Source organism: Maylandia zebra, linkage group LG2, assembly GCF_041146795.1.
Source record: "Maylandia zebra isolate NMK-2024a linkage group LG2, Mzebra_GT3a, whole genome shotgun sequence".
Lineage (NCBI taxonomy): Eukaryota > Metazoa > Chordata > Actinopteri > Cichliformes > Cichlidae > Maylandia > Maylandia zebra.
This window is the reverse complement of record NC_135168.1, coordinates 42,003,493-42,020,937: the sequence shown is the minus strand read 5'-3', so window position 1 is coordinate 42,020,937 and position 17,445 is coordinate 42,003,493. Positions and strand designations below refer to the sequence as shown.

General features: G+C 42.4%; 1 protein-coding gene across 2 annotated transcripts; it reads left to right on the top strand.

Moving 5' to 3' along the window:
- Nucleotides 1-398: 398 nt before the first annotated feature.
- clcf1 (cardiotrophin-like cytokine factor 1) lies at nt 399-16,896 on the top strand. Of its 2 annotated transcripts, XM_076874357.1 has the most exons (4): nt 399-1,251; nt 4,571-4,694; nt 9,872-10,023; nt 13,025-16,896. In XM_076874357.1, exons 3-4 carry the CDS (start codon nt 9,907-9,909, stop codon nt 14,366-14,368), a joined length of 1,461 nt encoding a protein of 486 aa, XP_076730472.1. In that variant the 5' UTR covers nt 399-1,251; nt 4,571-4,694; nt 9,872-9,906; the 3' UTR covers nt 14,369-16,896. The 2 variants fall into 2 exon arrangements, with proteins under 2 accessions (XP_076730472.1, XP_004545544.3); XM_004545487.3 differs by lacking the exon at nt 4,571-4,694.
- Nucleotides 16,897-17,445: the final 549 nt, after the last annotated feature.

The window sequence follows — 17,445 nt, the reverse complement described above, 5'->3', positions numbered from 1 at the left end:
TACTTGGATCCGGGACAAATAAGAGTATCAGCAGCGGTGCTTCGGGGCGCGATACGGTGCTGCATGCCACGGGCTGATGTTCTGGCTGGCACGCTGAGTGACAGCTGGAGGTGAGAGAAGAAGATCCAGAATAATCTCACTGTCAATAAAAAACTAAGAGCTGAGGAATGGAGGGAGAAGAAAAGAAGCGCGGGACAAGCAAGCAAACACTTGCCTTCATTCTCCCGCAAAGAAACAGAAAGGAAAAAAAAACAAAACAGGCGTAATGTTTTTAGACGCAATTATTTCCTTTATTATTTGCGCCCCAGTTTAATTAAAATACAGCCTTGAATTTTTTTGTTATGTTATTTCACTTTATTTGAGATTTTTGTGCAATATTATTAGGCCTACTTTAAACGAATAGATTTAATGTACATTTTTAAACTAATTTGGTCTCTGCGTAAAGAGGACAAAAGAGAAAAAAAACATTTCGACTGTTTGGTAATTTATTTTTTACTCCAAGTGGAAGCGTAAATGCTTAGTTAAATGAATAATGATAATTATTATTGTAATAAAAGGGAAAAAGAGAGAAAACATCTAATTCGTTCCGTATTTCCCGGACGATTTGAAGGTCACGCTGGCCTCAGCTGAACGGATCAAATCGGACTCGCACCTTGTTAAAAGGAAGCAGATTTAAGATCAAACGGCCGCGCTTACATCGGGTTCCCGAGGATGACGAGAGGAGAGAGAGGAAGAAATGAGTTGTGACAAGTCTCGTGGTTCAGCGGCTCTGTCAAGTTGAGCCGTGATGCGTCAACCCGGTGAATCACCACCATTTACTGAAGAGGAGGAGGCGGATAACGAAAGAAGAAGAAGGAGAAGAAGAGACAGGGATGTGAAGGAGGGGAGGAAATAAGTGGAAAGGGTAGAAAAAGAGGAGGAGGAGGTACAAAAAGGCTCCGCCGTCATTCAGTCTGTCGCACAGACCACACGCACCATAGTCAGCGGATCGTTAATATTTCAACTGAATGTAACAAATATTTCACTTTAAATGACTGGATCGGCATCACCTGTGTTTCACTTTATCTTCTCCTGAGCAGATTTTATTGAGCCGATTAGACGAAAAATAAGAAAAAGGTTTGCGGTTCTGTTTAATCTCCAAGAGGAGAGAGGAGATCATTATCGGGTTCTTTCTGCGCTTAGTGGATGAACTTCTGAGAGCGCACCGACGTGGATAAAAGGATTTGAGGAAAATGAGGAGATTCTGCGGAGGTAAGACCATGAATCTAAAACCTTTTATGGAGGGATGATGGGAAAAAGAAAAACTTTGTTGCCAGACAGAGTAAAATTACAGTGGAATTAAGTGGAATTTCCTTTTTTTAAAACATTTCTTTCTTTTACACTTAAACGTTTGCTTTATTATTTAATAATTTGTTTTGCCTTGCATCTTCAATCATGATTAAAAGTTGTGGCAAAAGCGCCGAGTTTGGATATTTTAGTGCGTAATCCCCGCAAATATGATCCTTTCCTGTGTAGCCTAAGGGTTTAACATGCGCACGTTTCTTCCACTTAAAACCAAACATCAAATTATCCCAAATATCAAAACAGTTTTTTTTTATAATACTGGAAAGAAATCACATAATTTAATTTTTTAATATTTATTTTTCTTGTTGTTATTTTAAATATAAAATTAATTTAAAGGTTGTTGTGAGTCATCTCTTCACATTTGGAAATTACTGGTGAAGGAGCACACGTGGGTTTAGTGGTCCATCATCCAATTCTCTGAGGGTTATCAGAAAAAAACAAACAAACACAGTAAAAAAAAAAAAAGGATGGAAATATGAATGGAGCGAAAATATAGGAAATGTAATTATAGGATAATTTGGTGTTAAATATCCATGTGAGAGGGATGGCAGGAAGAGAGAAGGAAAAAAAGAGCGAGAAAGGCTGAAAAATGTCTGTGAGAGCGAAAGATGGATGGGGAGGGGTCTTATTCACAGTAAAAGGGAAAAAAATGACTCGGGTTGAGGGGGTCAGATGCAGCTAAAGCTCCTGTCTAGTTAACTGTCACTGATATGACAAAGTACATGATTCACGTTAGTCACACACACACACACACACACACACACACACACACACACACACACACACACACACACACACACACACACACACACACACACTTTCCCCCTGGGACCACTGGTGCGGCTGCTGCTCCATGTCTAGGAGACGAAGGGAAGAGGAGAAGTGAAAGAAGAAGGAAAGATAAGCAGCTACTGAAGGATGGCCCATGACGAAATGATGCTCTCTGTCCCGTCTTGAGTCTCACGTCAGGTATAGTGTAACTTTAGAAGGACAATAAACAGAAAGCTGACTACAGAACAAACCGATACTTGGAGCAAATAAATACACAGAAAGCTCGGCTGTCTTTGTCTCTCACACACACACACACACACACACACACACACACACACACACACACACACACACACACACACACACACACACACACACACACACACACACACTTTGAATTTATCTTGTCACAGATGCACAGATACACGCTTTTCCTCATCACTGTCTGACTTTTGCGTACACACACGCAGACAAAGACTTTTATTGCCCCAAGGCTTGAATTAGTGTCAGTGTGTTTCAGATAAAAGCTTTAGTATGTGCTGGACCCATTAACTCCAAAATGCTGGTTAAAAAGGACAAAACAAAGTCAGGGTGAAAAGAAAGAGAGGTAGGGATAAATGGAGAGAGAGAAGAGGAGGTGGAAAACAGGATAAAGTGAGCCTTTCACATCTTTTTATTCGCTGCAGCGCCATCCCCAATTCTTCACGGTATACGTGAACGTCAGGAAGATGTGTGTGGAGGGGGAGAGAGACAGATAAAAGTAAATAGAGAAGGAGAGAGGGAGAAGGAGGAACTGGCGGTAGAGGGGTTAATGCAGTGCAGATTGACAGAAGTTAGCAGCACCCAGAGGGAAAGAGAGCGGAGAGAGCAGGGGGGGACTGATATAAAATGAGTCGGTCACGCTTTGAACAGTTACACATGCTGTTTACATTTTTCCCAAATTAACATGGCCCCTCGCTTCACAAAACTCTCCCTCACCGGCTCCCTCGTGCTCCCCTCCACCGACCCCTTTTCCTCTTCCTCCTCTTCTTTCCCTCCGTCTATCCTTCAAGGCTCCAAAATATCTTCCTCACTTCCAGAAAAAAAAAAATTGCAGTAAAACAAACAAACAAAAAAAATCTGTCTTTTATATCCTATTAAAGTAACCAATCGCCAAGTTTTAGTGTATGTGTAGCCAGTATTTTAAAGTTACAGCGGTTCTTTTAGGTTTTTGTCACATTGAGCGACTATTTAACAATGCGTCGTATAAGAGAAACGCATAAACACTTCAGCTGGAGTGAGTAATGCGCAAGGGAAGCCGAAGAATGCATATAACTGAGTAAAAGGTTCTTGACAAAGTGGCGTAAATTGGTGAATTTACACAGGCGCATACACACAGACACACAAACCCAGATGATACAAGAGTCAAACTGCTCAGAGCACAAGCGATAATGATAAGGACCCGTATTCCACCAGCACATGGGTGTTTCTTTAAAGAGAATCGGTGTATGAATCTAAAAGATAATATATAGGGACAGTTGTCGAATGGATAAATTAAAAGGTTGACCCTAAGCTGACCTTAAGGGTATAGAAAGTGTATAGAGGCACTTTCAGGAGGTCTGTTATCGACAGTTGTGCCTTTTAATCTGTTAGTTATCTTCCGAAAGACGAAGGTAAGGACTGTAAATCCCTTGTTTTGCCGCTATTATTTTCCCTCTCCTGTGAGATGATAAAAAGCGGTGAAGCTGAAGAATTTAAGAAGCTGGAAGTAGAGAATATTTAGCATTTTTTCCTTTGTATTCCCAATCCTTTTATACTCTTCAGTGCTACCTCGTATTTCGATAAACAGCTCCGTATTTCCCACCTCTGCTCTTCGGCTTTCCATCAAGGCCGTAGAGGAGCAGGGGAGTCTCGATTCGGCAGCGGATTCTCGTCTGATTCTGTTTACGGGGTGTTTTTCTAAGCAAAATCTGTGAGTTTGGGGATGGCAAGGGGTGGGGGTTCGAAGTAAATTAAAAACTGAAGGTCTGACAAAAAAAGAGGGAGGGAATGAGAGATGTTGATGGAGGGAACGAGTGGAGCCAATTAGTGAAAGGAAGAGAAGGGAAAGGTAATTAGGGATAGAAAGGAAGGAGACTTTAAAATGGAAGTTTGATGTTTCAGAGAGATTTAAGGAGAGAGTGGTGGAGATGAAGCGACAAAGAAATTGAAACCAAACATGGCGATAAAGCATGGAGCCACTGGAATCCAGTGATATAAAAAAAATAGGAGGGGGTAGATTGGCTTATAAGGAGAAGAAGGAGACAGACAATGAGGCGAGAAGCGCAGCCGAGCAGAAGATGTTGAGTTTACAAATTGCGAGAAATGGTTGCAAAGAGAGATTCTGGGCATGAACATGATTTTTATTGGATTTTTTTAATGTGTGTTTTCTTTTGCCTTTGTTTTGGGGGTCATTGATGTTGTTTGGCAACCCCAGAGTGTGTCCAGTGCCAAGAGGATCAATTTGAAATTCACCATGAACAAACTCCAGAGGAAGGAATCTCATGAGGGAAGGGATGGGAAAAGTTTGCACATGTGTGTGTGTGCTTGACTATGAAAAGGTTTGTTTATATGTATTTCTCTGTATAACGCCTGTGCATGCACGGATCTACACTCCAGTGTGCAGTCTTTATACATGTGTGTGTGTTGAGTTAGTGAAGGAATGCACATTTGATTGAGTACAGACTGCACATAAATCTGGCCTTTAACTGTACACAGATAGACAAAACTGACCCCGACCCCAGAATGTCAACCTTCTGTCCATCTGGCCTGTGTTCCCCCCATCCTTTATATCAGTAAGGCGATGCATGGCTTTCCCCCTGGCATCCACTGGTGTGTTTATGTTTTTTTGTATATGTGTGGCTGAGGACAAAATTGCCACCAGGTACAGTGCAGCCGAATAGTTTAAAACAATGGAAAAAGCAAACAGCTCTCTGATTTTTGGCTCGGATGCTTCCTTTCTGTCATCAGAGCCACATTGAGGCTCCAGCTCAGCCTCTGCCACGTTAGCTGGAAGACAACAAGCGTACAAGACAAGGCAGAGGATCCGTTTTTCATTTAGTGGCTCCAGGATGTGGATTTCAGTGAGCACATATCGATAATTTGTGAACTTGTTGATGTTGGCAGTGACGCCCACGCTCACAGTGTCTGATGAGGGCTGTAAGACTGAGCTGGAGCTTGAATTTGTTCTGCATTCATATAATGTCGGCAGGCTGGGATGGACAGGAAACGCTGGGGGCGGCTGCGGCTCAGGAGGTAGAGCCGGTCGTCCTAATAAGAAGGGAAAGAAACGTTTCTTGGGAAAGATACCCATCCCCAATTTGATGCATCCATCTGTGTTTGAGCTCGACGAAGTGCTTAAAGTTAATAGAGTAAAGTGTATGAATGGGTGAATGTGGCTTTTAGTATAAGCGCGCATAGAAGAGGTCAGTAAGGCTAGAATAGCTTTTACTATTTGTTCCATTTTTGCAGTGTTATTTTATTATGTTTTTGTGGTGTTATTATTTGTAGTGCTGTCCTAACAAATGGAAACAGTATGATTTTAGTTTACTTTTGCTTAATTAATTCTATTAGTGTTCGTATTAGGATTATTTAGAAGTCCCTGCCAATGGAGGAATTACATCTAAGCAATTGTTCCCAGATGTTAGCGGACTATGTTGTTGTTGTTTTTTTGAGCTGTCAAAAGTTTCTGATATCTCTGACTCAGAATCACAATCATTGGCTCACGTGAATAGTATTTGCAGGGTCTGCTGCCTGGTCTGATCATGACGTGAGTCCGGTCATTTTAGCAAATATTGAACAGATTATATCGGGATATCTTTCTTAAAGTCTGGAGAGAAAAAAAGCATACTAAAAATCAGTCACGGAGCTGAAATATAACCTCAATATTCCAATCACGGATTGCAGCAAAGTGGAAAATATCTGGAAACATCAGTTATTTCTGTCCCTAGTGATGTTTGATATTGTCCTCTGGTGGAGTAGAGGAATTCTTCACAGCGACTAGATACAAATAATGTGTGACGAGTGAGGAAATTAGCATCCATCTCTGGATTTTGGTTCAGGAAAACATGGCTTGGGTTTGCAAAAGGTTAAATCTTGTACTGTACACACAGCACTTATATGTATGTATGCACATGACAACATCCGATCCTATCCAATCAGCATTACACAGGAAATAATAAACATCATGAATCTAGAGCTGATTTACAACATCTTCCATGTACTTAGGTTTCATCTCTGTTTCAGACCTCTTTCAAGTGGTTAGAGCGATGGAGGGCAACCTTTTTTGGCACCCGAGTGAGTTTTTCCTGGACCAGACCGGAGAGATTTTCTTGCACATGGTTTTCCCACAATACCAAATTCTGTTTAAGTGCTTGTTTAAAACCTCAAATGGTGATGCATGCTGGGAAAGATGAAATACCAGTCCTCTCAGATGGAAGCGACACAACACCCACAAACACTGGGTCACTGGTTTACCAAAACAGCGTCTGGAGTGTAAAATGTCAAATGTCCTTTTATCCTTGAACACATCCTTGCGCCCTAACATTCAACTCTGAACCCTGACCCCGTGTTGGTGTTTAATTCTGAACTATCTGGAGCGCACAAGCTCTGCTGCCAGAACCTCACGTTCAGCTCTGCTCTGCAGATGGCAACCAGACTCCAGAGCGCCAGAACTGACTTTACACCGGCGAACAAACTGAAGATAAAAAATATGATCTGTTGCAAATAAAGGAGCACCCCCCCCCCCCCCCAACCCACCTCACCCCATGTGTGCATATGTGTAACTCTAATAGGTACACGTGTGTAGACTCACACAAACAACTGCGTGGAAGCAGGTCACGGTCGGCCGTTGTAGGGAACTCCTGTGTTGCTGTAATGCAATCCTTCCATGGAGAATGTTCTGGTTTCAACCCTGCCCTGCGGAGTGTGCTTCCACTGCCAGGTACACAGACACAGCCCCAAGCCTACAGGGCTCGCCTTGAAGTCAGGCTATATGCCGACTATACTGCCGTTACTCAATCTAATATTATATAACGACAACATGGCTTTCGGTTTGAGTTATCTGAGTTTACTTGTACAAAAGAGCGGTTGTTTTTAGCGGCAGCAGAGGCCGCTTTAAGACATGTCAGTGCTCAATCAAAACAACAAGAGCCTTTCACGTCTGGCAATCATCTCCAAGCATGTGGCTGCAGACAAAAGGAAACGGTTTGGAACAGTTTGGGTTGATTTTTGCCAAGAAGATTTTTCCTCCTTCATCCCAGACTCCTTTTTTCGGTACCTGTTTATTCCCTTTGAAAATGACCCCTCACTGCACACTGTGAGCCCTTGTTTTCTTCAAGCTTGTTTACTTCAAGAGTCAACGATGTTGTGTTGGTTTCGGGGTGTTTTGATGCTAATGGGGGATGTTCAGTGGGAGGAGCCAGCTGCTTGATGAGCTCCAAATGTTTAGCCGTTGCTGAAAGATGCTTAGTGCCTCTGACAGGTGACGAGGAGTGAGGAGGAGGCTTGGCTGAGAAGGGTTGCCCTGGATGACTAACTTCAAGGTGTGTGTGGGAGTTGCCATGGGCTCAGAAAATAGTCTGGGAAAATGCCTTGATGTAGTCGGCAACTTGGGGGTCAACGGGTAGGGGAAGAGTCACCTGGTGTGAAAGAGTCTTGTTTAATCAAGCAGTTAGGGCGTTGTTTGCTTAGATTTTGCCCTGTCACTCAAAGCATGACACACATTTTTAATCCTGTTTTAATTTGAAACTGTCTGTCATCTGCTATTAAGTGAGGCTATAGTAGAAGCAGTTGCCATGTCACAGTGCTTTTTTAAAAATGAATCAAATTAAGTAACATAATTAATCCTACTTGTTGCTGTATTCTAGTGGTTTGTTTTTGTTTCCGATTTTTGGGTGAGTCATAACTAATCACTTACTTATTATAGAGAGCTAAATCTCTTCCTCAGTGCAGTTATTTCTGGGATGCTTTTGCATATCACTCAGTTTCAACCCAACCCTGTGTGGGAGTGCATACTGATATGGCAAATATGGTGAGTCAGAGAAGGAAAAAAAGGTGTTGACTATTTAAAACCGAAATCATTTATTTATTTATTCTATTTTATTTATACCCAAGTGAACGCTAGGGGTAAATGTTCTGCAGGGTGTTGAAGCAATTCCCTCAATTCTCAAGTCTCATATTAGTCCTGTGGGGCCCCCGTAGTGAAATATCAAAGGGAGAGAGAAAAGGGAAATTGAGGAGCAGGCGAGCTAATCAGGGTTAATTGTCTGCTGTTATTCCGACCTAAGGCATGCGAGAGATAAGATCGCTGAGAGGAGAAAATGAGGATAAAGGTATGACAGGGAAGATAGGAACGCTGGAGAAGAGTGTGACTAATCTAGAAGCAGAAAGGGATTGCACTGGTCAAACAACAGGAGGCTTGAGGTGTGTCTAAGACAGAGGAGATTGAGCATAAGAGAGAAAGCGGACGCACACATGAACACACACACACACATTGTGCAATGCATATTTCACACCTGTTGAGCAGCAGCACGGTTTGCCCATAATTACAAGCATGAATCACGGCCTGCCGTCCGGGTGTCAGGAGGATGGAGGGGGGGGAGAGGATGATGGAGAGCAGAAATGAAAAGAGGAAATGTTTGCAGGGCTCCAATGAAAGGCTGAAGCAGTGCTGAGAGAGTGAGTTAGCGAGCAAAGGAGAAAGTGTGAAAGTGTCCAGAGAGAGAGCGCATGGGACGCAGAGAAGTGGACGTACATGAAGTTCCTTAATGTTGAAAATCACCTTTCAGCTCCAATTTTCCAATTTTCTCAGTTTGAAACCAGAGACAGGGGCACTGAAAGGTTTCCGCTCTTACAAATACACTGCCGCCCCCCCCCCCCCCCCTCTCTCTCTCACTCACTCACACACACACACACACACACACACACACACACACACACACACACACACAATCATTGTATACACTCTCAGCAATGCGAATTTAATCCACATATATAATTACGGCTACAAACATTCTCACAAACACTCACACAGTAACATGAAACACCTACACAAACACTCTGAAACCTAAACAAGAAGTCCACAGCAAACATACAACCCATACAAACACATTAATGTTTGTGATTGTAAAGAAAGCCACATGCCTTTGTTTTCGGGGTTATCGGTCAGGAATGAACGCGTGTGTGCGAGAGTGTGTGCACGTTCAGGCGACTGCTGTCCTGACAGACTGCTGCATTGAACATAGGAGCCATTTGTCTGACTGTCTGAAGCTATTAAACAAGGTTTTATTTGAAGCCAGAGTAAACCTCCGACAGCCAGAAACCTCTAAAATTAGATTGGAAACGGAAAAAGCTTTATTGGCAGTGTCAGATGACTCTGACCTGGCAAAATGTAAACAGACAAGGCCATCGTCATAGAGACAAAGGAATAAACTGGAATATTGTAAAAAAAATCCCTATAAACAGTGTGATGCGACCGGAGAAAAGCTAGGAAACTGTTGCTGGAGGTGATTTTCTTTTTTTCTGTTTTTTTTTTTGCTTGTTGAGCTCCCTATCATCAAAATTCATTTAAAAACTCATCATCCAAGTTAAATAATGACAACACGTCTTAGAAAATAAATTTCACCTCTCTGTTTTTACGGCAAATACCTCTACAGCGTGAGCTATTTAACGCTTGGACACCCAAGACGTGAAAGTCATTAAAGACACATCTCACAGTGTTTTCTTTGTTTCTCCATAGTCGAGCACCAGCTCGTCTTGCTATTGGCCGCTGCCATGGCCACCGCCGGGGATGCTCTCCACAACCTGGCCAGCGAGAGGAGTTCAATACAGAGCACCTATGAGCTCACCAAGTACCTGGAGTATCAGCTGAAAGAGATCAAAGACGTATATGTGAGTAGTTTTGTGATATGTTCAGTCTTTTACCAAAATGTCTGCATCAGAGAAAAAAAGTAAATAATTTTCAAATAGGAATGCATATGCATGAAATACACAGGAATAAATGAGAATGCTTAAGCAAAACAGCTCAAAACTCACAAATGCACTATTTATCATAAGAATGTATTTAACAGTGACGATGAATATGATCCTTCACAACAATGAAAACGATAGATAGTTAGTGAACATCTAGCAGATAAAGAGCCACATATCTGTTATGGTTCCTTATGAAATTATGGTGAAATTACATGTCATTAAACAGGCACTTTAGCCATTTGCAGTAACTTGCTTGCAGTTAATGTTCATATTCACACTGTGGACGTTTGTGTAGTTAACAACTGAAACTACACACAATTTTTGGCCAGAAAGTCCAGAAAGTCCTCAATATGGACAAAAACACTGGGCCAACTACACATTACATCAACAGAAGCAACTCAGGCTATGGAAACTGATGCCATGAAGCACCAGGTGCACAATTTTTGTACTGATTTTAATGTCAGAGGAGATTCAGAGCTCTGCATTTATTTACTCAGCAGAGCTTTGGTGACTTTTACATGTGATCCGCCTCATCACTTGGACATCCCCCTCTGTAACGTCACCTGTGGTAATGGGACTAAACACCCGTCAATTCAAAGATTAAGAGCTGTGGCTAAATGCTTTTGCCCACAGAGTGTATAAGGCAAGGACTAGTTCCCAAAGGGAAGCCTGATGGATGTTATATAGATAGCCACAGATGGCATTTCTCCACTTTCCCATGAATAAAGGAGTATTTCTTTTCTTATACTTGTAAACAAGTACAGCTCTTTGCAATAAATTAAACTGATTGACATTTAGCTGACATGTGGCTTTTTGGTAATATATTATAATGTCTTTCTCTCAGCAAAATAATTAATGAAGTAGCTTTTTCTTTTTACCAGTTTCTCCCTCGGGCGATTTTGCTAGCTGAGCTGCTCCCTGTGTGAATTAAATTTTTGGTTTGTAAACCACTTCAAAGTAACTTTCCCAACACTGCCAGGCCAAAGATAAGAAAAATAATAAACGTAACAGATAATGAGAACTGGGAACAGTAGCTTATTTTGAGTTTAGTTTTAAAATGGCTACAGTTGGGGTATATCTAAGCTCCGTGGGGAGCTGATTCCAGCTGTGGGCAGCAGGATGGCTAAAAGCCATTTCACCATGTTTGGTTTGAGTTGACCAATCCCTGCAGACTTGAGAGACCGTGCAGGCTTGTGCTCAGTAAACATATTTGTGATATTTTTTGGACAACACATTGGGACTTAAGGTGAATTCTATATTTAATTGACAAACAGTGCAAGGATACAAGAAACTGGAGTTATGTGTGATCTTGTTGGTGTATCTCTGTTACATTTTGAAGACTGTCTAACATATACTACAGCAGTACACCTGACAAGAAAACAGAGCATGAAGGAGCTTTAATGCATCTCCCTCTTTTTTATTGCCAAACATAATTACTTCTGTCTTCATGTAGTTGAAGGATGTTTTATTGCATTCAGTTGTTTACCTTCTCATGGTACATGGTACATGGCACGTTTGTGTGACTAGTCATATGGTGAGATTGAAGCAACCCTGTTGGACTCTATACATCATGGAGACCCCTTCATATTCATCATTATTAATACTAACTCTATACCCTGCTTTTTAAATATGATCTTGACTAACTAAAGAACACTCCTGAAAGCACTTCCCACTACTTCTGTCTATATAGATGTAATTCCTGATGAACAGCATCAGATCCAAAAATAAGATCTAAGTAAAGTGATCTATCTAGGGTGTACCCCTCCTCTCGCCCTATGGTAGCTGGGACCAGCCCCCCCCCCCAACCACCACCCTGACCCTGAAAAGCATCAGCAGAAGAGAATAGATGGATGTTATAGGCAGATAGTAGTGCAGGCGGATGTGGCTGAGGAGGCAGAACGGGTTTTCTACTCATTGGAGGCTTAGTGGTTCAATCCCCAATTTAATTCTGCATATTGAAGTACTCTTGAATTTGTAAAAACACTTCTTTACTTGTTTTCTGACTCCTGAATGCTGACAGGACTGCAGCTGAAAGTCAAAAACTGTCTTACATTATGTAGAAACACCTTAATTTAAGCAAGATGTTACTATAAAAAGGTTTGGGTATTTATATTAAACAATGAGGCAGTGATGCTGATAAGTCTATTAACTTGCATAGGGTGAATTTTACCAGCTTTCCTTTCTGGCTTTAAATGGGCTGCAATTATATCACACTTCTCCGACCCTAATGCGTGAAGCACTAGAGTGTATTAAGAACAGTGCTTTTTAATTCTACAGCGCTTTTAATATTATAGTTTTGTATTCATTGGTAGAATATGTCATTCTGCTGTAACTTTGTCTGCTTGTCACTGGACATGTGCCGCAGATGATGCCTCTCATATGCGAACAGGCTCATGAAGAACCATTTAGCAGAAAACCTCCTACATTTGAAGAAACACAACCAAAAAAAAAAAAAAAAATCATGCTGGTTGTTTTTTTGCATGTTACTTGCTGAGATCTGGGACTTTGTCAAGACAAGAAACAGAAACTGCTATTTCAGATCAGACAGGTTTTTACTCAAACCCTCCGGTTAGCCGAACTATTTGGAAACTAATTTGGAGGAGAAAACAAAGCCAAACTGCAAAACAATTGTCAGTCATCACAGTTTAGTGGGTGACTTTCCCGCTCAGCCTTTGTACAGTGTATTTGCATAAACTGTGCACTGTTTTTCTGTGTAGCACCATGGTATTCGCCTTCCTTTTAGTTAAAAAGGAGGCCCCCTAAAGCACTCAAATAGAGTGGCTCTTGACTTTTTTTTTCTCACCCTGACAAGTTTAGCTTTATAGCAGTGAAGATATTGAAATTGTTATGATGAATGATTGCCCAATTTGTAATAAACTATAATAAATCTTCTCCTTTCCTCTTCTCATTTGTCCTCCAGCTGACCTATCTTGGCCCTCCATTTAATGACAAAGACTTCTCCCCTCCGCGGCCCAACAGCACAGCTCTGACACTGCCGAGTGCTGCCACTCGAGTGGACCAGTGGCACCGCCTGGAGAACAAAGCACGACTGGCCCAGAACCAAAAGGCCTACTCTGTCCTTCTAGGAGCTGTCAGGGAGCTGGCCCGCTCAACCCTCTGCCCCTCACTCAAGACCTCCCTCCTGCACTTCTGCATGGGTCTGGATGGACTTCTGGGTTCAATATCTGCACTGATGACCGCGCTCGGTGACACAAATCCTACACAAACTCCAAACATGAGAGGTAACGCTGGTGAGCTGCAGTATTTGCAGACAGGGACAGGAGGTGGCCGACCAGCTCCGCTCATGAGCCAGAACCTGTACAGATCGAGAGCCGGATCTAGATCGGTGTCTGGTCAGCGTAGTGGCCAAAGAAGAAGTGGGGCAAAGTTAGTCAGAGGAGTTAAGGAAGATGGTGTCACTAAGGAGCTGACAGAAAAAAGAAGAGGAAAAGAGGCAAGGAGAGCAGAGGCAGCCAGAGGAAGGAGTAGCGGATCGAGGGAGAGGGCAAGGGGAGAAAGACGGAGAAGAGAGAAGAGGGAAGAGCCAGAGAGAGGAAATTGGGCAGCCAGTGCAAAAAACGCAGCAGGAAAGGAGGAAGAGGAGAGATGGGTGAGGAGGAGAAGGCTGTTAAGTATAGCTGAGGATGGAGAGGAACAGGAGAGGCAGTTCGAACCCGGGTTTGAAGTGTCATATGTGGACACAAAAGGCTTGGGATCTCTTCAACAACAAACAGAAAACCAACAAGGAACCAACGACCATCAATACAGCTACAATCTGAACGCACATCATCCAGACACGCTCAGAGCGGAGGATGGATTCATTCTAGAGGGGAGCAGAGGGTCAGAGGAAGAGGAGGACAAGCAAGCATACGCAGATGCTACCTCCTCTTCCTCCAGTGGATATCTGAAGCAGCGTCGGTCTCCTCGCTCCCTCCTCTCCCCGACTCTCGAACCTCCTCTGTCCACACTCTCCCTCCTCTACCAATTCGGAGCAGGCAAGGAGCACACCCTCCTCCCCCAGCCTGTCCCTCTATCTTTACAAAGGGGCACCTCCCTACTCTCGCCTCCCTTGAATCCGCTCTTCACCTCCTCCTACACCTCCGCCTCCTCTTCCTCCCCCTCATCTTCCCTGCTGCCGGCACGGACGACAATGAACGACTTTACCAGGAAGGTGGAGGGTTTCTGGATACTGCGAGAGCTTCAGAGCTGGCTGTGGCGATCGGCGAAGGACTTTAACTGCCTCAAGAAGAAGCTCCGAGGCTGAGGCACTGATAAGACTTACACGCACGCTCACAAACACACACAGACACACAAAAGTGCAGTATATCGGGAATTATTTGCACAAAATCTGAGTGGAATCAAACCGACGGATTTAACAGACAAAAGCACATAAACACATGCATTCATACCGTACTGGAATAAGTGAATGAAGGACTGTTTGGCAGGTCACCAGAAGTGCTAATGGAATATAAGACACACAAAGCCAACACATTACCAGCACTGTCACCCGCCTAATGCACATAGCTGCTCATTGAGTGAGACACACTGAGGCTGGGCTGAGTTACCGGACTTCACGGCTCATAGATCAACAGAAATACCACTGTAGGTGGTTAGACACACACATGCAGACGAGGGCAGACTGAGTGACAGGCGGTGAGACAGACAGTGCCTCCATTGAGTGAAAACTGATTCAGTGACCCCCAGATGTGTGAATCAGCAAACATTCATTTTCTCTAAAGGAAGAAGGGAAAAATTCTGAATGGGCAAAAGACAAAAGGGGAGGAAAAATGGCCGGAGGGATGATGGGGGCGCAGAGGAGGAGAGAAAGAGGCAGAAAAGGAGAGGAAGCTGAGTCAGTGGGATGACTCTGGAAATAACCAGCAGAGCGGTACTGCTGCGTAATCACAAGTCAACTGGTCAGTTACAGTAACCCTACAAGAGCGCTACACATACTGCCCGGACACATACGCACACACACACGCTAATTATTGTGGTGTTTCCTGCCTTAACACACCATTCACTTTTATCCCGTCAATTCAGCTCTTCACATATTTCACTTCACAGCAAGAGATGTTAATAACATTTGAGACAAAGCAAAGAAATACTTCCACACTACACTGCAGTGGAAAATATACTGTGTTGCTTCCTTACAGGAAGCTTGATGAGAACATCTAAACCACTGTCAGATTTGTACAATAATATGATTCTAGAGCCAGCCTTCAGTCAGCTTTCTTAAGCATAAAAACAGGGTAAAGAAATCTACTAACCTGCAACTCTAAGGCTCACATTTGAATACACATTTTTAATGTCTATTTTTTTAAGCCCAGGTAAATATGTAAAATCACCAAGTTGCAAACCAGCAAAGCCTACACGTGGTCTCAAAGTCTTGAATAAAATGTTGCATAACTTCAGCATCCATGTAATGCCACAAATTGTAATTTGTATATGTATTTTATATCAAACGAGACTTAATTTAGTGTCAACATTTTGTCCCTGTTCTCAACTTTCATTTATGCTTCTAATGTCTTGTCCCATAGCTATAGCAACTGATTGTGCTTTCTCAAACGCAAACAGAAAAAGACTTAAAAGTGGACCCATTATGCTTGTCTTTATTTTATTTTATTTATTTTCATACATGGATGTCTGTGCAAAAGTCTTGCACCACCCCTTACTTCTTTATATTTTGCTTCCAAGAACGCAGCTTTTGTGATTTTTATAGTGGTCTCAAGCTTCCTGGCTTTTTAAAGGTCTTTCAGATTTTTCCTTTGCACATTGGAGGAAGCTGAAGAAGTGGAGGATAAAAAAGAAGTGGTGGAAAGGCTAAAAACTAGAAGATAAACAGTCATGCCCTTAAGAAATAGATGAAATGAAGCAAAGACCCAACACAGGACCTGAGGGCTGCATCTAAAAAAAACACAACGTGAAACACTATCATGGATTGGCCTCCTCAGAGTCTGGACCTCAACATTACTGAAGCAGCGTGGGATCATCTCGACAGAGAACAGAACAAAAGTCAATCATGAATGTCCTTCAAGAAGCCTGGAGAACTATTCCTAAAGACAACTTAAAGAAATGACAAGAAAGCTTGTCAACAGAGTTCAGGCTGTGTTGAAAAACAAGGGCTGTCACACCAAACTAGAAAAGTATATAAAGAAATGAGGGGCGGCTCAAAACCTTTGCACATTACTGTCCAGTTTTAGACATTTTTTTCCTGTGATGTCATTGACGGCAGATATTCCTGTTCTGTTCAAACCTTCCATTTGCAAAAGGCATCCAATCAGAAGAAAATGGGCTTAAAGAAGAAAGGAGCTAAAACAGCTGGCTTCAAACTGCAGAGTCCAAATAAAATATGTACTTTTAAATGAGCATAATAGGTCCACTTTTTGAGTATCTGAGCTACAGATACAGGATTTTTTTTTTCAGAACTGGAGATATGGGCTTGGTTGTGTTTTTGCTACAGATTTCTGGTGACTGATTGTAGTGACAACATCGTGAAGCAAGTTGGAAAACTGCTCTGTAATCTCATTTTCAGTGCCAAAATGATGAACTTTTTTTCCCCTTAAACTTACTTTACATTCCTAAATACCAAAAAAGCAGACGTGGAGGTTAACAGATGGCTTTTTTTCCCCCAGAATAAATGTTATGTGTTTGCAATGTGCCTTAGATGATATGGCTAAAGGTTATGGATCATATCTATACTATTTATTGAACAAGATGTTTATTTATTTTTCTCCAGTGTGAAAATACTGTGTTGTAACTTGAGAGAGAATAAATACTAGCTTTTGTACAGAGCGCGGTGTTATTGGTCATTTGGGAGCCCGTTGGGAGAAGAGAATAAAGAAATGCATATGGGATTTTTGTTTGCAATGGTTTCAGTTTTATAGGGATGGTTTCGGGTGATTGGCACAAGGGGAGAGGAGTTTGGGGTCAGGGCGTTCCCTGAAAAACAAAGGCCGGCTCACATTCGTCGCAAAAAAAAGAAGAAGGAAGGAGTGAGAGAGGCAATGTATGAGAGTTTTTATTTGTCTGTCCGGGTGAAAATTTACGATCGTTTCCCGTTTTGCTTTCATCTCTCTCTTCCCACCTCCTTCTTTGATTTTTCCTTCTCATTACACTATCTCACGAAGCTCGTCTTCCCTCCAGAACAGCCCCTGACCTACGACATTGACTGATTTACATGAGCACAGGTACAAACACTACCCATAATCCAACCAGGGTCTCTTGTTGTGTCTGTGTTTGCCCCGTCTCTGTCACCAACTTTGCCTCTTATGTTTTTTTGGTTTGTTTTGTTTTTTGCATGGCCATTGTCTGCTGCCCACAGTCTCTCAGCCTTTTATTGCT